Below are 21311 nucleotides of genomic sequence, written 5' to 3' on the forward strand. Positions count from 1 at the left end.
TCCATTTTGGTTTAAATCTCGAAAACTTGTCAAAAATCTTCAAATCGTTTCTTGTTATAAATGTGGGATGAGATAAAAGAGTCCTCACATTGTATTGCAACATTCTGTTTTTTATGTGGCTGCAATAATAAATTTGTTCGACAAACTATTCGTCCTTACCTTCAAAGTAAAGAAATTTTATTTAAGATTTTATGTAAAGACATAAGAAAATCTTATGCAGAAAAAGTTTGATTGTCACTGCAGTCGGATAAAGAAAAAGTTTGATTGTCACTGATTGTCACTGCAGTCTTAAACATCTTTTCTATAAGAAAGATTATTAACAAATAGTATATGGAAAATGCAAATGTTATTTTTGCACTAAGTAGCAGTGATTTGCATAACAATAAGTGGGAAGAAAAATCTTACGTGTTCGTTTAATATAGTTAAAGTTCTTTTCCAATTATTCATTTTTTATTAATTAATGATCCCTTTTACACGTTTGTTAATGATCTTTTGTTTCTCGGCATGCGAAATTTGTTCGTTTATTCCATCAGAAGTAATAGCGCCAAGTATCATTTAATACACTAAGTGTCACCAATTATTTGATCCCTTTAAGAGATTTTTAAGAAAATAAAATACCATGAGCAGTTCGATAAACCAAACTTCAACTTTGTCGGCATTAAAACAAACCTGATCACAAGGTATTAGAAAAGGCAATTACAAGTTTCATGCAGTTTATAATAAAATTATAGCTAAAATTAAAATTTAAAGTTGAAGCTACCAATTTTCAGATTATTTGTATCTTTTATTGAAGCTGTCAAAACGCACACTTAATTTTTTCCATTTTTTGTTACATTTTAAAATTTTCAAAATTCCAATTACTCAGAACGAGAATTCACTTATTTACTTATAAGTTGCAGCGTAAGAGCATATAACTAATGTCAAATAAAGTATCTTTTTGCATTATTTTAATACCAATTCATATTATTCCATTAAAGTAATTCTAACCAAAACTTTGTCGTAAAAAAGTTTTTTTATTTTTTATATTCTAGTACATACAATAATTTAATCAAGTTTCCTAGGAAATATTTGCATAACTAATATCAGGCAAGAATTACAGAAATGTAACAAATCTTTTCTCAGAATAGTATAATCATTCTTCATACATAATTTCATTGATAATTATATAAGTTCGCATAAGTTCGCTTCATTCATTCGTCATATTTTAACATTGTTCTTAATAATAATCATATTCTAATAAATATGCAAAAAACACAAGGAGAAATCAGCTTAGTAATTTTGTTAAAATTTAAAACTTAATAATGTAAACTTGGAATCAGCAGTTTTTTTTAGCACCCCATTCAACACCATTTCGTTTGATTTTTATGTCATACTAATCTATAAAAGATCAGAAATACTAAGGGTTAAAAAATCTGTGTTGTTTTCCATTTATAAGAATTCATGTCATGGCAATGCTTTGTCAGTTTGAGATATTGACATAGTTTGAGTCTTTGTAACTACTCGAAACTTCTGCATACCTGCAATAATTATCAGAACTACAGTGTTCGTTATTACCACAAAACACATAATTTATCTTTTATTTATTAATTTGTTCTTTGACAGACAAATTTTCTCTCGTTTCATGAGCAGTTAGATAATTGAAAAATAATAAAAAAGATATTTTTCAAGGAAATATGACATTTGACTTCATTTTCTTCCCTTTCCTGAACAAATCAAATTATATCGAAGGTCCTCTTCATAAACTTAACAAATTGTACTCTACTTCTTGTTTTATCATTATTTTGCTCATTTAGTGTGCTATACTGCCATATTTGTTCACTTCTCTGTGAGAAAAATATATATATATATATATATTTCATATATCACATATAGGAAAGTAATAAGAAATGGTCGTTTTATCAGATACTTCAAATTTAACAAATTAGTACCCTTGGTCATTGATAAGGGAGAGTAAAGATTAGCAAGTGACTCTCTACTAGACAATTATTTCAAAATGCGATTAATCAAATATGTGAAAAGGTAATAATTGATTTCAAAAAAGCAAATAGTTTCGTTTTTTTCATAAAAGACCCCATTCCCGACAAATTATCCCAACTATCTTCAATCTTCCTTAGCACAACAAAAGAGACAGAAAGACTGTGTGTAAATGGAAATGGGCAATTACCCAATTCAATTCATAAATAATCGAGAATTTCTCAGAACACTCGCACCCGTCCCTTACCAACAACCTCTCACTCCTCTTCCCCTTCTCCCCTTTGCCATGTGATCGGTTTCTGGTGAGCCCGCTATGCAAAAAACCCGTCCCAGAACTTTCACAACAGAATTCTTCAAGTTTTCTATCGAAATCAATTAATTAAGACATAAATTAAACGAACAGTGACGGTCTACAAAGCGATAATGGTCGAATATCGCGGCGAGTATTGCTGCATCTGCAGCTGCGTTTCAAAGGTTTTTTTCCAAACAAAGTCAATTTTCCCTGCCCGCACCAAAAAATTGATATATAATTATGAAGTGTCGTTTTAATCGTTTTCAGACCGGCGGCACTTTTCGAATTTTCTGCTCATAAAGAAAAATGAAAAAGTGGTGATTTTTCCTGACCTTACAGTTTTCAATGATTTTTTGCTTTGATTTTGATGATTTGGAGTGTAAAAAGTATTGAATGACATAAAGAGAGGCCAACCACAACAAGGACAATTTGTTCAACTACACAAATATACATCACAATTCCTTTGATTACATTAACTGTATGGGGAAGAAAGCAATAATTGATTTCAAATAAATTACACTTAGATATTTGATAAATTAATATGAGAAAAGCGCCAAATAACCTTTTCAGCAAAGTTTGATGATTGATGACTGAAGCAAGAATACAGTGATTTTAATATAACAATGTTGTAGCTAACAAAGTATCTTCAACTTAAGATATTACTTTGCAGTCTTCTGAATGAGTATCACATTGTTTGAATCTATCAACGTTTTTTTCTTGAAGAATTTCAGTTTTTGAGTTTCTGCTGTTTTATCAAGTGTCCACGTAGTCTGTCGGCGAAAAAAAATCTTCCTAATCTTTTGAGTCTTGCATCTTGTAGAAATTTAGATTTTGCTATTTAACTGTATCATTATTTAGAACAGTCAAAAGGATTTTTTGAATATAGCAGCAATATCTTTTAAAATCATTAGTGGAACAACATGTTTTGCTAGGCACAAGGCTGTGACTTTAAATAAATGTAATTTATTTGCAATTTCAAACAATTGTAACTTAAATGTCTCTGATAAAATCACTTTTAATTTAAATAAGCGACAAAAAAAAAATTTTTAAGTTTAAATTTAACTCATCCAAAATACACTAATAAAGAATTGCTCTAGGTCCTCTTTGAGATGCCTTATTCAGATCCGTAAATTTTATTTATTTAAAAAAAAAAAAAACTTAGTGTAAGCACTACAACTTACTAACTGGAAACTTTACTGAATTCTCAATTATCAGTTTATTCATCCTCCCATTCATCTATCCAGTCAGTTAGTCAGTCATTAAGTTTATTAGAAATCCTTATCAATATTACAATCTTTCTGAGCTGTGTGCGTGTGCAAACAGCGATCGGTCATACGACAAGGTTACTCACACCTCCACCTTAATATTCATTCTCACCGCTGCGATGTGCGAAATATAATGGTATACACTCTAGTTGATCGTTATCATTTCTTCACATTTTCTGAAGATCAACGCAAATATTAATTAATTCATCAGTGAGCCCACAAAACCGTATGATCCATTGAATATCTATGTTGGAATAAATATAGATATGGATGAAGAAGAAATACCGCGTCAGGTAGAACAGATATTTGTGGAACGCAATAAAAAGGGATTTAGAAAGGGAGGAATAAGGGACCGCCATTTCATGGCTGCAGTCATACTGGCTTCTAAAATTGATATCAACAACCAGTTATCATTGAAGAGTTGCTTTCATTCTTTGAATAATGCATGTCTCCTTTAGAAGCACGCTAAAGTTTTTCATTTATAAAACAAAACTTCTTCAGAAGATCAAAGCATCAGCTGACTGCTTCTATACTAAAAGATTCGTATTCCGATGTAGAGGAGGTCAAATCATTATAATTTTTCTTGATATGAAATGTTTTTATAGCAAGTAGAGAACTCCTTTTGCACATTTTATTATTTTGCTTGTTCTTATCCTGGTTTTAGAAGAAATCATTGATTATACCGAGAAGGAAAATCCTGCAGGATGGATAGGAATCTATTAATCCTTGTTTATCGCTATTGATATTGCTAGACTACCATACTTCAATGCTGCTCGATGGATTGAGCTATTTGGACTTCGCAACAACAATAAGTGATGAATTTTCAAATCAAATCTCATTGTAAAAGAAATTTCAAGCATTTTCTACTATTAGTTATCGGCTTTCTTAACTGACCAGCCTTTAATTAATAAGCAATTGCATTTTCTAGAATACAGCCAACAGGCTTATCTTAAAACATTACATATCTCTCCTCGTTCAACTACAAAGGACTTTATTTGAGTTACATATTTGATGAAATTCGTATAGAGCCTTAAGAAATAGTTTAGTATTTTCTGGTTTAAAAGAGGAACTGAAACGTAAAATGCAAGATTAGTTTAGGAAAAGAACAAAATTATTTTCATCGGAAACTCGCAAATAATTATATTACATTACAACAGCACCCATTTTGCTCATTCAACTGCTTCATTAAAATGAATGAAAGCTTCAATTTTCACACTTTTCTGTGCTTTTTGTCGTGTGATATGGACCATATGAAAGTACTAAATGCTTCTCATTCCGCACGACAAAAAGACACTTTTTAATTTCTTATGAAATCTACTTGTTTATATAAAATGGACACAGTGCTTCCATTCAGTATCAGAACAAAAAGAAGTGAATACAATAGAACCTCATTGCTGATATTCACATACCATATATTTTAACTGTAGTTATGGATGAAATAGTAATTATCATATAGACGCATATTGTGGGTAAAAAAGAATCGGTGCCGTCGATGGATCTTGAAACTTCACTGGTGATGTTGGACTGACAGGATAGGGAAATAAATTCATTTGTGATGAAAATAACGGTACACTTTCAGACTGAAAAGAAATTTTAGGAATTGATTGGCAGTTGAAATATTAATTTGAAATTTAAAATATTAGCCTAAAAAATTTTAAATTTAGAATATAACAAATTTTTTTTTTTTAAACATTATACTCTACAAAAATATAACTGATATGAAACCTTATATGATTTATTGACTTGACTTATCGATTTTAACAATATCGGTGAAACAATTTTCAAAAGTGTGTTATTCATCTTTTCTTTTTTTCCCTTCACTGCTAACATTTATCCCTTACTCATGAACAATAAGCTAACTACAAACTCTTCTAAGCTTTAAGAACGTTTGAATTTAGTTATCAGCAGAAGGAATAATTACAAATTGTTACATTTTTTGTGATCTGCTAGAAATTTAAAATTACAATTAGAGAAAAAAAAAATGAATAGAGATGTCAACTGTCTGTCACCTCACAGGAAGGACGTTGATGAAAATAACTAACAGAAACTCATTCCAAAGAAGTGAAAACTCAGTGGGATTGCATCACAAATAAAAGCTTGCACATCTAACTAGCAAATTTATTGGTCAGTTCGTTTTCTTTAAAGTAAGTAATTGTGGATTTAAAGTACTTTATTTGGTATTTACCAAAAATATCAAAAAATAGAAAACTTTAGACTCTTTGTTATATTGTTTTCAAATCTTTCATGAATTACAGAAATATTGTATGCAAAGATTCAGCTTTTAAAGCACAATATATTCTACAACAATGTATAACTACTTGAATATGCTTGTTGATGAATAAAATGGTATTTGGATATCTAAAAAAGAATCAAGTTATAAACCTGTCGCATGGATGGTCGAGGCATAACAGATATGGGAGCAGCGTTTTGAATTAAAAGTGAATTGGTACCCGTAAAGGCAAAATTCTTCCGACAACGTGCTCGACGATTGCTGAACCACGTCTAGAAATTGATGACTTATTTATGGATATCTATAAGAAATTTTATTGAATTTGTGCAACAACACTTGAAATTTTATACAGGCTTACATGCTGCCATTCTAAAAAATTCAATGTTTATGTTTTGATTTAATGTGAACATCAAAAAAGAATTGAAAAGATTTCCTGCAAATTTAAATGGCAAAATTATTGACCATAATTATCTTCACAGCTGAAATAGTTAATCAATCAGAAAATGCGACAAAAAAATTTACATACCATGATCTTATCTTCACTAAGACCTGTTTTTATTGCAATCCGTTCCCGTTCATCCTGATCAGGATAGGTGTTCGTATTAAATGCTGCCTCCATAATCTCGAGTTGTTCGCTGCTGAAACTTGTCCTATTTCGGCGCACTCTTCCATTTTTCCCACAATTTCCATTATCTGATGCATTTCCATTTCTTTTATCTCCGGACCCTTCTCCTTCCGAATAGCTTGCTTCAGATGTTTCTGGGCCATCATCTTCACCTAAATTTAGAGTTTCTTCGGCTTATCTCAGACTGTAATTGGCAAGTGTAATCTAAAAAAATTTACAAAAAACTAATAAGAGGAAAATTATAAAATGGAAATATTATTTGATACAGCTAAATTAAGTGTCGAATAACAAAATAAAAAAAATGCATTGATATCTTTCCAAAAATTTATGAGTAGTTGTTGCAATATTTGAAAGTTGTAATGAGAGTGTGACAACGATCTCATCCATTAGGTACGGTAGGTGTATAAATGAGTATATATGTGAAAGGCAAACTACTACTGCACCGATCAAAGAAAAACCGAATGAATAAAGCAAACCCACCCAAATAATAATTTTTTGACCACAATTTCGAGAGCAGAAGTGAGAGCAAAGGAAAAAGATGGTAAAATGCAATCGAAGATGGGAAGTTGACAAATACGCCCATACTGAAGTTTATGACCTTTTAATTGTCTTTTATTCTCATTCCTTAGTATTTTTCTCCAGAGTTTTAATCAGTCATTGTGTCGTTGCAGCACTGAAGCAACAACAGCAAATTAATAAAAATCTTTCAAAAAAATGTTCATAGGAAATTAATAATAACCTTAAGCCCTGTAAGCATTAATGACTCTAATATCTTTTATATTATTTTAAGTGCAGAGAGCTTCTTGAAGCTTATATAGCTCCAAGAAACATGCTGAGTGATTTATACAATGGAAAGAAGCAGAAAGCATTTTCCAGCTAAATAAGAAGTGGAGAGAACAAATTATTTGAGCCGTAACCGATATAAGGCGAAGTTGCGGATTGTATTCTATTTATAAAGTACAAAAAGAGGATTACATATGGTGGAAATAGGATGATTAGAAAAGGAAGGTCGCGTGCCAACAAAGCAGAAAAGTGGTTAATAAGATTAGTTTGGTGATCAGTATAGACGATCCTTGATAATACTCATTTCTGTAAGTATCAACAGATTGCGCTTCTGATAATTACTTCTTCATTACTTTGAACTTTTGCGACATATATGTATCTTTTGTAGTATATTAACCGCTATTTGATCATCTACCATTGCCACCAACAGCAACAACGACAGCAACAATAATAATACAAAATCTCATTTAAGATTGCGAATTAGAAATGCGTCTACTATTTACTTATCACATACTGATTAAAGATTAATCAATTTATTATCAGTGTGGTAAGGCTCCTTTTGTAATTAGTTTCAGTTGTAAGTGCTAAAGATTTCTATTAAACAAATATGTTTGATGACATTCCTTACTCACTTAATCGGGAGAGATACATTCAGTTGATAAAGTGAAGCAAGTTGCGCAATCTATGATCAGTGCTCGGATGACAATCAATGACAAATTATTCATTCTGTCTATTACTCATTACTCACTCTATCTCAAGGATGAAATTTGTCCTCAACGACACTTTCTTACAGTGAATGTCAGAAACTTTTCATTTTCTAAAAATTTGTAAACATTATGAACTAAGGAAAACGATTTCATTTTTATGTCATTTTATGTTTGCACCCCGTAAATACAGAAACGGAAGTACTTCATATACAATTTCTAACCATTTGACCACCAAAAGATGTGATTTATTACCTCATGAGATCAGAATCTTATCAAGAAAATTAATCATTAATTTGGGTAGTAAAAAGGTGATAAAGTATGCAAGATAGGAAATAGTATGGCATGGAAGAGGACTGAGAGAATCTGTCAAAATATATGGCTGTCTCAAGAATAAAAATTTCCTCCACATTTTTTCCTGCGTAATGTCAATGCTCTTTTAGCATCTCTTCAAAGTTGATAAATCATTCTACAGTGATGTGAGGTGTCTGGTAATTATGTATCAATTGGATTGCACTTAATTAGAAAGAATGTGCAGGTAAATTTTAAGCACTAACACACTATTTTGTTAAATTAGTTCAAGAATCTCTTTTAAAATTCACATCAAGATAGCCATTCATATATTTTAATAAATTCTCACAATCCTCTCTCATTGCTGCATTATTTTCAGTTTACATTTTCTTTTTTCTTGACAAAATTAGTAAGAATAAACAATCCTTAGTAATGTCTTCTAGCTATCTGATGTCCCAAACTTTTATTATTATTTTTATTTTTATTACTATGGCCACTTCATAATTATGATACTACAATTAATTAACTACATCTATGTAGCTTAATAATTCCAATCAGTGAGTACTAATTTAAGCACAGTCATCACAAACCTATCATTCAGTTGTCGCTTCTCTTAAATTCTTTATTATCCAAAATGCGTAACAAATCGGCGATGTGATAATTCGATAACAGGTTTTCAGTCCAGTTATAAAAAGTATAATTTTAAACGGATTTCAAAGAACAAATTTTAACCAGTAAACAATGTCACGTGTAACTATTATGTGCTATCATAAACGTATCAAATTTCATCGGAACCACTATTTTACACTAATGACTTTGATTTGATGAACTATTTCGAAATTTTCAAGAAAATGTCATTTATGAAATCTGTGATGCACATTTATTATCAAATGTTAAAATTTACCGTAGTAATAGTATTCATCATGACCATAACAATTTATTTCACTTACAACGTTTTCCATATTTACTAATTGTTTTATTATCTTTATTTATGTTTGATAAATAAGCTTTTGACTAAAGTCCATCTTTTGATTCGTTAAGGAATTCATTAAGTAAAAGACAAATAGGGGCATAGTAGAATTCCTAGAAAGAAGAGAAAATAAATTTGAAAAGATTTTTGAAACAGACCACTCTGTAAACCAAGGATTTGTTCGATGCTGTGACTTAACTGATTTTTCTTTGTTACTTTCCTTTCTTTGTCATTGGAGTTATTGAGTTTCTTCGATCGAATATGTCTAAAGGTTTCCATTTGTGTTTTTAATTAAACTAAATGCGTAATGATGTAAACAGGAAGAAAACTGTACGCAACAATTTAAATTTCGTTGCAAAAATAAAAATTCAAAAATTGTGAGAACAGAAATAGATTCACCTGTTGATGGAAGATACGGTAGGCGCGTTTTCTGCAGAGCAGATCTCTTGCTCAATAAGACAAGAGCGCAGTTCACTTGCACATAGACTAGGACACTTTTCTTTTAATGCCAGAATATGTTTCTCAACAGCTTGAATAGCTAATCGTGAACGTGGATTACCTCCGATCTGTGATTTTTATATAAATTTCAAAAAATATACATATATATTTCTCTAAAAAGATTGCAGTGAGACCCTCAAAAAGAACATTATTTCGAGAATAAATTGATTAGTTGACAACAGTGTCATCATCACAATAAAATTTCTATGCAAGCTTTTAATAGAGTTGCTCTCGAGATATTCTGCAACGCTTTTTATTAGAGCAATAATTTATCAATGAATATTTTCTGCATTATAAGACAACTGAAATTATAATAATAAAAATAAAATATGTTTGTGCTGCAAAATCTCCATATTGCGACCACAATTTAAATATTTAAATCACATTGTAAAAATTTTGAATTTAACTGTTAATTTGAGAAGAAACGAATTTTTGGAAAAACGACAATTCTTTCATCAAATTGTCAAATAACAATCAGAGCTAAACATTTCACCACAAGCAGCACTCATTAACACACATCTGCTTGAACAACAACTCACCCTACTCCTTCTCCTTTTCACTAATCAAAAAGACAACATCTCATAAGCACAGCAACAACTGCTCTAGAAGAATGGCGTATAAATCTCTCGATAGGGGGTACGAAATCCGACTTGTGGTGACCTGGGGCAAGCTGATGAATTTCTGATGAAATTTTGAGGAAAAGGAGCTCTGTGCCGTTTTGCACCATATGCCTCTCAAATAAACCTTTTAGTACTTTTCATTTTTTGTATTACTGAAGATATTTAGGACGCAGATATATCGTTATTTAGATGGTTATGCAAATGGTATGTGGTACGAATATATACTATAGCCATATTGTATAACTCATCAGCATGATTTGAAAATTTCTAAGAAGAAAACCAACTTGTCCAGGTGATACGGAACCTGTTTCGACATATCGATTCAGTATTTTTGATACAGCTCCATGAGATACACGTAGCTGCCGACTAATGTGGCAGGGTCTGGAATTTGTAAATTGATTAAGAGCAATTTAAGTTCTTAAAAATTTGACGTATTTAAAAATTTACTTTGATTGAATCTAAAAGTAATAGGAGCATAAAGGATACTTAAAATTCGGAGTTCTGAACTCAAGCGCTTAGTGGCACTTCAGCATCCGATAAATCCTAAGTTACTTTACTAGATTACCACTAATTAACTATTTCTCATAGAACTTACTTAATGCCATTACTAGCCATTTCGATTATTTTAATTCGGATATGTTGAGGCAAAGGTCGTCCATTAATAAAAACACCGCCAAGTTGATTTATGCGGCCCTTCAAAAAATTTTAAATCTCAATACATAGGATTTATAAAGTATGAGGGAATTCTAAAACTGAAAACAATGATTTTCTTCATTTGATATGATAGTAATTTTGCTTATCTTCAATGAATCATATGATTTCTTAAACTTCTCAAGTGATAAAAACGAAAGCAATCTGATTAAAGTAAATGATTGTTCATTCTTTCGATTATGATATGCTTTTTTAGTAGGAACTGAAAAAATTTTGCTCTATACAAAAAAAAAAAAGAAAATGAACATTAAAGAGTAATCAAACCTGCCCCATAATATTCGTAAAAGTAATATTTTTATTGCCATCGCCCATAACTTTTTTTGAATAAAAGGTAAAAAAGTCTGCCTGCAAAACCAAAAACAATTTATGCAAAATCTGAGTAACAATTTTGCCGCATTGACTTTGTTCAGCATATTAATCTGTTTTTAAAAAGCAATCGATAGAAATTTGATAAGGTGATATAATAAAAGTGATTGTGGATTTTATCAAATGACGATTGTATTTATTGATCAGTTTGATTATAATATCTCGACAAGATGAAAAGCATGAATTAGAGTTAAGTGAAATGATTGAAATTGCCAAACAAGATTAAAAAAAAAATGAGTATATTAACTAATAAAATGATAACTAAGTCGAAAGAGGAATGAAAGAAGTTAAATAAATTTAAGGCTGATTTAATTAAATATGCGAATGTCATTTTAACTTCATTTCAAACTAGTAACATTGTTTACAATACAAAAATGGAACTGAATGATTTGATGACTTGGTGTAAGGAAAATATAATTAATAGAGAATCTCTTTAGATCGTAAAGAAGAGAAGCAATCTTTTCCAAGAAAAGGATTTATTTTAACCCTTTTAGATAAGCTAGTTGAAGTCAAATCATACGAGCAAATTTTTCGCTATCACAAAATATCAATCAAGCCTAAAGCATGTATCGAGACTCAATCTGGGGAAGGAAGTTCTTAGGAAATGATAAAAAAAAGTCTCTGATAAATAATATAGCGATTGATATGATATGTTTGGAGTGAGAGATTGAAGTGTTTCAGTAAAAAAATTCAATAAAAGTCGAAGAGTCAGTAAGAAAGAATATCATGATTAAAGAAGCCGCGAGACATTCAGTCTCGAGGATAAGTATGATACATGGTGCCATGGCCTCATCAGTCATCCTTAACTAATACTTTTAGCACTACTGAAGTCATGCGAACATTTGTGTCAAGTGCTGTGACGAAGAGTGGTTAATATGCTGTTCCGCTTATCAGCACATCGAACCGATCGTCAATTGGTTCGCAGAAATTGCCCCTCCCTTCGTCACGCCCTCCACGCAACGGCCTTTATGAAATTACCGTTTCCAATGCATCCACCACACCACCGTCACCACCATCATCATCGTCATTATCATTACCAGCACTATTACCATCATCACCAATACTGCCACTATTACCACAACTACCCAACAATAACAGCAACAGTAATAATAATAATTAATAACAACAATAATAATAAAAACATCAACAACAACAATTAGCAATAACTTGTCACTCATTTCCTATTGTCCACGCTAAAATGATGGGCTGCACATAGTGGCTTTTCTATTCAAAAATTGGTTTTCTAGATAACTCACTTGGCAATCTGCTGAAAATTTAGATCTTTTGAGAACTTTCCTGTCAATAAAGAAAATTCGCAAATGAGTCTTTGAGTTTTGGATTCTGATCAGATGGAACTTCACTAGAAGAAATGATTGACTGTTCAAGGAAAATTTCTGCGACCACTCTTATGAATAATAGCTGTTACCTTATAGTACTTATCCGTTACCTTATTATAGTTTTGCTGTCACATTTCACAGAATTTCACAAAGTAAATTTTTTGTTTTTATTTAATTGAAATAAAAGTTGCTACTTACAGAGGTCTTGTGCGTCAAAAGAACCGCTATATGACAGTTACGAAAAATGACTAGTTAATAGTCAACCTATTTTAGGTCTTCATCGCTTCATAAAGAGAACCTACTAAAAATAATTCAGAGCTAAACATTTCAAAAAAATGAGATGATAATGCTTGTCGGACTCGTTGTATTCAAATAATAGCTCATTTAAAATCATTTCAAAAATTGTCGCAAACAAATAAACTTGAAAATTAGAAACTGAAAAATGAGATTATTATAAATTTCTCCACTTCAAACGTTCTTTTTTCGAAAATGAACAATGATTTGTGATCGAGATATCAACCATGAAATTTGTTACTATGCAATGTAAACAAGTTTTTTTAGATGAAAATTAAATTAGAATTCAGTATAGAATTGATTTGAAGCCATAAGGCAATTCGTCGTGAGGGATTCGAATGAATGCCCACGTTTTACATACATATTACAAAATTGTTCAACTTCCGTTTTGAATCTCAACTTTCATTGTTGACAAACTTGCAAGGTCTGATGAATCAGCAGGTATTGTGATCAAGTGATTTTATTATCTGGTCGAGAAATTTCATTTGCAATGCTAGCATTAGTTAGAAAAATATCAGCGTGATACCATACTGGGGACAATCAAGAAATTGCTTTTTCCAACTCATCATCCTAAATTTAATCCTGTTGTTTTTCTCATACTTCTGTGGTAACATTAACATTCACTTGTTCCTTTGAAAAAGCTGATAAGCAACGAATGCTGATGAAAGATTAATATAAGCCATTTAACGCCAGGACGCAATTTTCCCATTACTTCTATTAAAGCATAGAAATAAACATTTTTGCAATCCTAATAAGTTGTATGGTATAAATTGTTTGAGTCAATATTTATCGAGTCTTAAAGCTTTCTCTCTTATCCTAAAATTCACTGTCTTTGTTTTTAATTCTTGTGGCGATTAATTACCTGCTCTATTTTGAAACATACTGCCAAAATTTGCTCATAGAAAGTAAAAAAAAAACCAATACAACAGCATCCGACCGGTATGTTCGTAGAATGCAATCTTGCGATTGGTTCTTTAAATCAGAGATTTGATCTGTTTTTCCTCCAGAAGAATTATTCAGTTTGATGATCAATGAGATACAGCGAAGGTAAGTGAAGAGCCATCATAGTAGTATATTATTTCAAGGTGCTGCATAACATAATAATTAAAGATGTGCTAAATTTCGGTGTTTGTGAGAAGATGATTTATTACTTTCACCTTCCTTATTCAAGTTTACTATATTGCCGCAATCTCCCTGTCACTATCTCTTTGTTAGGCTTTGATAAAAGCGCAAACCGCAAATCCAAGTCTTACCACTTAAAGTTGCATTCTTCCTTTCTTGTTAGATTCCGATGAAAAAAGGGATATATACATTTCGAGAAAAAAGAGATGCATCAAAATAAATTTTTGTTATTTTTTAAAATAAAAAATTTTGTTACAAATATTAAAAAAACATTTTGAAATGCATTTTTTAAGTCATTTTTAAAACCACCTCTATTTTAAGGAATTGAGATTAAAAAAGAGTGTGTAAATAATCACTTTGTAGTTATATTTTAGATAATGTATTTCTTGTAGCTATTTTCATAAAAACTTTGTGCATTACGGGTTATGTAAAATCACCAAAAATAATCAGCTTGAATTTAATTATTGTAAAATTTGAGACTATTGAAATAAAAAAAGTTGGAGCAGTAGGAAATAAAACGCTAGAAATATCATTAACTCGTTTCTACATATACTTCAGTGGTCTATGTTGTTTCGAGTTTTATTTTGCAGTAATGCTTGTATGTATGTACATGCACCACTGAGAATCGATTTGGTCTTTTCTGATTTTTTGCTCCATCATTGTTTGCTTTTTAGCAACCTTTTGTTGATGTACACATACCGTCGATTCCGTTTCTTCATCAAAATGAAGGAATCGAAATTTAATTATACTTCAGTTACAAAGATGAGATAAACCTCGTGCGCGTATTGAGAAAATATAACAGACTATGCATTCTGTCAGTGATATTTATTAAAAATATTAAGAAAAGATCGAGCAACCGGTAAAACGCTATCTTTTGAATACTTATTGAGCTAATTGCTATCTTTCTAATTGTTTAAATCTCTTTAGTGCTATTGGTATCCTACCTCATTAGCTACAGCTAACTCTTTATCATTCATGTAATAGCGATTCATTTAAATCAGTTTGATTTCTTCAATCAATAAGAACTTCTGCAACATCTTACTGTAGCGCATCACTTTACATCTTCTTATTTATGACTGTTTATTTAAAAATCCTAAAAATTTATTTGAAAGCTTTTTAATCTTGAAATTCCTGAAAGGCATTTACATATAAGCCGAGCAGTGTCAATTAAAAAAGACGGAAGTGAAATCACCAAATCTGTAAATAAGCTTTGCATTTTCCATGCGCACATGATTCAAACAAGATTTCTAAAGCCATGCAACTTATGAGACAAACACTACCCAATCAATTACTTCTGAGACAATAAACACATCAAATAAAGGGAGCCTAGTAGTCATATTTGCTTCTTTTACTTTTTCCTTGTTCTAGAAATAACTGTTGAATGGTAGTGCTGCATACAAAAAGCACAGGCAACTTGACACACACATATAACACATCAGGACTGATCCACGTCATTATTTTTTATCATCTTTTAAATACAATTATATGCAAACCAGCCAAGAGGTGATTTGGTGAAGATACAGAAACGAACTTACAATATAAAATATAGAAAATAAAATCTCCACTTTCAAATTAAACAAAAGCAGCCGACTCAAGTAGCAGAGAAGAAGCGGTTCAGTCGCTGATGTATATAGCATCGAAAAAGCCTCTAACGAAATAGTCACTAAAAACACAACTGTATAGGAAATTGTGGTTATATCGAAGCCAATAAACTCATTTTAAAGATCCTAAACTTCATTTTATTTGTAAAATGTTGACAGCACAATCATATAATCATTATGGAAATAATTTTACACTTACTGCAAAATGAATGCAGAAAAAATAAATGGAAGAGAAGAAAGTAAAACATGAGCAAAAAACGTATCAGTCAAACTCAAAAGTTGTTACATTTTTCAAACAATACATGATAATCACAAATAAAATAATCAATATATTCCAAAATGTCTGAAAAGATTAATCGTAAAAAAATAGCTAAGAACTTATATATGAGAATATTAGATTTATCAACAGAATTTACCCTAAAATCGTTTCCAAATGATGACAATGAACTCCCAAAATTCCAACTTCCTTGTAACTTTTGGTAATCTAGACTGAGAAAAATTTTATAATTACAGGAGAGAAATTCAACCCTAGTTTAATTTGATAAAGCATAAATTTACAAATTTACGAAAGAGGGAACTAATTAAGCATTGTATGATCCGTGAAAATATTCCGTCGTTGTTCTTCAACTTTTCGCATCCAACGATTTTGTTCGGCTTCAACTCGTCCCAAAACATTATCTGCAACTAAATTCAATGATTATTCTCTAAAGAAGGAAAAAACTGTTTATAATAAATTCTAAAAATAGAAAATTAACTAAAAAAGAAATCCCTGAATTCACAATTCTTTATTTTTAAACTATTCTTATGCACTTGTCGATCCCATACATACGAGGCAATGAAGCATGCAGTTATTGATGCTACGCACATTACAAACTGTAAGAAGCTTACTATTCCGAGATCGCATTGTAATTGAAGGTGAAACATCTGAAAACCGCTCATTCGCTGGTACTGTACGGGCAAAAATATTGTCTTCCATCTGTAATGTTGCTTCTAAAAAGTTAATTCTCCACGAAGGAAAAGACCAACAGAAATCCGGAAATTTGCAACAAATTTGACGAGTCATTTCAGACACTCCTCTAAAATCTTTGAACCTCCTTTGAAAAAAATCCTTGAAAAAAATATACTTCATCGTTTTGCTGTCTATATGGTACTGAATGCCGCTGTTTGCGTAGCATGGGATCCAAACACATCAAGAAAAGCATATATGTAACCAGAACGAAGACTACGCAAATAACGAATATTACAACAACCTAAAACAACTCAATATTATGAGCAAGAACCGTATAGTTGGATTTAAAAATCCAAACTCCTGATTTAAATTAGCAAATATGGACATATGAAAGAAGTCACCTTATGGAAAGTGGAAAATTGAACATACTTTCAACAAAACTGTATTTCTCGATTCATGCTTGCAGTCACAGTTCGCTAAAAATGCATCCAAATGTGCAGCATCCACTATATCCAAAACGTTTGGTTTCACCACTGTTTGTGGTTTGCTACAAAATTAAATTAAATCCTCCAAATCAATTTATGCCAAACACATCAACTGTCGAAATTCAATAAATAAAATAAGATGAATTTCTTTTTCCCATTCATTGTCAATTTCTTCCGGCATTAGCTACCACTACTAGCGAGCTTTAACAAACAGCATTTCATGAGATTCAAGAAATTTTAAGAAAACTATCATATAGGATGCAGCACTCAAGCTCGAAATGCTATACCATGTGAGAGCATTAATATTCGATTTTGTATAATATCTTCTCTCCTCACTCACTGTACTATTTTCCGATGCAAAATATTTGGTGGATGGACAAACACAACGACACCGAGCATCTTCGAAATTTCCCTGAAACCATTACAAATCAGTTTATATCTTATAAATATTACCATAGAAACTGATTTAATTCCTATACGGTTACAACAATAGTGCATTCATTTCCGCTTCCTGAATGATAAATTTGATTCTCTTACAAAACTCTATTCTTGAAAATAGCTTAAATAGCTTCAATGTGACTACTGATATATATTCCTATAAAAATCAGAACCTCAGTCACAATCTACCTCGATATCAGATAGCAATATTTCGAAACATTTCTTAACATTTTCTTTGACAATGAAATTTCGAAGCTTACATGAACGTGAAGGAAAGAGATGAAAAATAGGAGAATTGATAACAATGATAACGGCAACATGAACTAAGCGACCTCACACACACTTCATCAAACCTGAAGACTTAATGAAATTTAATCAAAATCAAATTGAAAGGAACCAAACCATTCCATCCTGGAAAACAATGACCAGGCAGCACTGAAAAGAATGAAGATAACTCATAAACGCAAAAAAATCGCAGCTTTCCGAAGTGTATGCCACAGATTTCTAGAAACGAAATATTCACCAATATATCTAATATAAGAGAACCCTGATGATATACAAAGGAAAATAGGAAACACTTGAAAGGGTTTTTTATTAAATCAGAAGCATATTATCACTATAAAATCAGGCCCTCATCGACATGAAATTTAGGTCAACTTGGAATACAGACTAATCCGGATGTAAAACCTATTTCCTGCCTCTCCGAACAACTGCTACTCCCCCACCGGATGCAAAATCTATCTGATTCATGCGAATGACAAAGTTTAAACCAGTAAAGCATTGTAGCGTAGTATTTAGAGTGACAGTATGCACGATTATGTCTCTTCTTATTTTATGTTGAGGGGTATTCTTTACAGGTTTTCAAGTTTCATTAGGAGAAATATGTGTGAAATAAAATTTATTCTTGTATACAACATGGTTGTCTCATTTTTTACTGTCCACAGTCTGACATTCAGTGATTTTAAAAGTGAGGCGGTGAGTTTATGCTTCTTGTTTAACTTTGGAATGAATTACAAAATCTTTGACGGAGCTGATCAGAACTTGAATTCACCAATTACATTTCCTCCTAATCGTATGGGACGTGGTTCGTGCCAAAAAAAAATTCTTCACCACATATTTCTTCATTTGATTACATCCATTTTCAGATTCATATTGTTTTACCATCAAATATGCTGATGTTTTTCAACATAAGTGATATCGAATCACCATTCAGTGATAAAATACAGCTTCAGGATTTTCTTGCCGTATATCTTAAACCTTTTTCAGTGTAAATAAAACTATTTAATGTAAATGAACTGAATTTGCTAGAACTTTGAATGGAAATCTTTAAATTGCTATGAAACCACTAGATCGTTTGCAAGATTGTCGTGTGATCTTTAATAAATAATACTCAAAAGTGGGCTTTAGATACTCACATATCTTTTATGACTAAATTTTAATAAAAATCTTCGAAAAGTCCATCCGATATTTCTAAATTTGAGATTATAAACAAAAATTTCCCACAATCAATTCTGAAAAATACAACAGACAGTAATTTGATATTACAACATGAATGGAAGATTTTGATATCTATGAAATCAGTAGTATGTTTCCTTATATATAATTATGTGATACATATTATTACATTTTCAATGGTTCAATTCTGTTATTATGTAATTTAGTAATTGAACGTTTTACTAAAAATGCAGTTTGGTATTTTTGAATCATTTTCTTACTTTTTATATATGAGCAAAATTGAACGACTGCGTGAATTAGCGTGCCTATTTTCTTTAGGATAACATATTCAGAATTTAAAAAATTCCTTTAAAAAGCATAAATTCTGAGTGCGTCATTCCAAAGTGAAAGAAAAATTCATTGTTACTTCCCCATTTTAATTCTATTTCAAATCATTGCAAAGAATTGCGCTTCACTATAGTTCTCTTTTTTTAAATATATTCATCTCGTCAAACAACGCTAAGGACATTGAAATTTCATTGATATAATGATTTCTATATTTAACTGTTAATTATCTTTCTGCTTTTATTTTGCTGACCCGAAAAAAAAAAAACATTAGATGTGAAAAGTTTTCTAGATGGTTTATGGACTATCATTATTCAATACTGTCCTCATCATACTATTTATCATTATATGCACTGTACTTTTTATTGGAAATGTTTTTCGATTTTCTTGGCTACAAACTAGTACAGTTATTAAAGCGAAAAAACGTAAACGAATGTATCAGGTCAGAGAAACGCTCACTCAATTAATGACCTGATTGTTTAGGTGATTAATCAACTAATTAGTTAGCCATGAAATTCTGGTGAGCAATACAATTCTCATCCACTAATTTAGCAGCAATACAATTCTCATCCACTATACAGATTCAGGCTCAGTCTCAATTATTATTACTTATTATAGTCTGCTACAGCTCTTTATTAAAGTTGAAATAAAATTATTTAAAACATAAGATTTCTTAATTGCAGTGCTATGTAGATAGTATCAGAACAATGCAAATGTTACAAGTAGAAACTGTTGGACGCAGCAGAGAAGCATTACAACAAAAATATATAGAGGTTAATTGAAATTTTCTCCAAGATTATTTGCTTGTTAGAGTCAGTCCAATTCTGTTCGATCTTCCCTCTTTCTGATGGTAGTTTGAGATAGGGACACTGCTTTGGCGACAGGAAGACAGCTCTTTTTTCAGAGTGCGCAAACTTTGTACACATTTTTTGGAGTACATCGGCAAACGACATTACCAAACGATATGTTTATGATTGAAAAGAAACAATGAAGAAAGAATAGAACGACATGATGAAAGGATACAGCCGTTGTATTCTAATATTCCACTTTAAAAAAGAAAATTAAAAAATAAATTCTTATTTTCTAATCCATCTCATTTTATTACCTACAACGATGCTTAATTTCATTTATTGCTTACACCACAAGTGATTTGGTAAGATTGCAGAGCAGTGAGTCAATGTTTTCATTCATTTGCAAATTGTTGCGACAAGTACTGTTGATGGTTCTATCCATAAAAAGAAAGTAGAATAAAGTTTTTTGTTCAATGTAAGAACTCCATAAATTATGACATCATGCATGGCATGAAACAAATTCCTTGCACTTGTAAAACAGTGCACACATACATTCATAGCACACTTCTAGCGCAATGGAAGTTTGCAGGTTGTTTTAGAATTATCGATCATGAATCTTCAAAACAATTTCAGTTTACAAATTCGAAAAACTCGTTCCGCCTTGTATATCTATAAACTTTCTACTTTTCCTTCGAATAAAAAGGTCTTTTCAACAATTTTAAAATTGAAAACAGTCACATTTTCATTCATTTCCATTAAAAAGATTTAAAAAAATTCTTCCTGGCTAACAAATAATTCAACAAATAATTTGAGAAAGTACAAAGTATTTCCATGAAAATTGACCAATGCGTTAAAATCGATGGTCATCTAAGCCACACTTATCAGCTCAATTTCTTAGAGTAATAAGCAATTAAAAAAAAACTATTAGAGAAAAAATTTTATTAAATTTTTTAGACTTCTAAAAGCATACATAACACTTGTAAAGTTGGTCGCAAGACATATATATATATATTTGACAATGACTTCTTGAAAAAACATTTCCTGGATATATATGTGGAAATTGAGGTCATTTCCAAATGTGTCGAACTTTTATTTTATTTGTATTTTTTAAGAATTACTTGCAGTATTTTAAGCATTTCATTTCGTAATCATGAAGAAGATCCTTTTAGCAATATAACATGAATTG

The 21311-nt window shown here is 31.0% G+C and overlaps 3 protein-coding genes across 4 annotated transcripts; 1 reads left to right on the forward strand and 2 right to left on the reverse strand.

Moving 5' to 3' along the window:
* Window positions 1–4979: 4979 nt before the first annotated feature.
* On the reverse strand, window positions 4980–11275 carry Bma-pax-3.1 (Uncharacterized protein; the record flags this gene model as incomplete). Its single annotated transcript, XM_001900123.2, has 8 exons — window positions 4980–5111; window positions 5914–6033; window positions 6288–6538; window positions 9293–9399; window positions 9534–9700; window positions 10537–10633; window positions 10848–10945; window positions 11228–11275. The coding sequence occupies 8 exons, from the start codon at window positions 11273–11275 to the stop codon at window positions 4980–4982; spliced, it is 1020 nt and encodes a 339-aa protein (XP_001900158.2).
* Window positions 11276–16260: 4985 nt separating this feature from the next.
* Bm5365 (Uncharacterized protein) lies at window positions 16261–17875 on the reverse strand (the record flags this gene model as incomplete). Of its 2 annotated transcripts, none has more annotated exons than XM_043078983.1 (6): window positions 16261–16361; window positions 16572–16659; window positions 16808–16933; window positions 17062–17179; window positions 17405–17529; window positions 17816–17875. In XM_043078983.1, the coding sequence occupies 6 exons, from the start codon at window positions 17873–17875 to the stop codon at window positions 16261–16263; spliced, it is 618 nt and encodes a 205-aa protein (XP_042934917.1). The 2 variants fall into 2 exon arrangements, with proteins under 2 accessions (XP_042934917.1, XP_042934916.1); XM_043078982.1 differs by having other exon boundaries at window positions 16261–16367.
* Window positions 17876–19626: 1751 nt separating this feature from the next.
* On the forward strand, window positions 19627–20325 carry Bm1187 (Uncharacterized protein; the record flags this gene model as incomplete). Its single annotated transcript, XM_043078984.1, has 3 exons — window positions 19627–19776; window positions 20018–20107; window positions 20239–20325. The coding sequence occupies 3 exons, from the start codon at window positions 19627–19629 to the stop codon at window positions 20323–20325; spliced, it is 327 nt and encodes a 108-aa protein (XP_042934918.1).
* Window positions 20326–21311: the final 986 nt, after the last annotated feature.

Source organism: Brugia malayi (assembly GCF_000002995.4).
Source record: "Brugia malayi strain FR3 genome assembly, contig: Bm_v4_Chr2_contig_001, whole genome shotgun sequence".
In the NCBI taxonomy this organism is placed as follows: domain Eukaryota; kingdom Metazoa; phylum Nematoda; class Chromadorea; order Rhabditida; family Onchocercidae; genus Brugia; species Brugia malayi.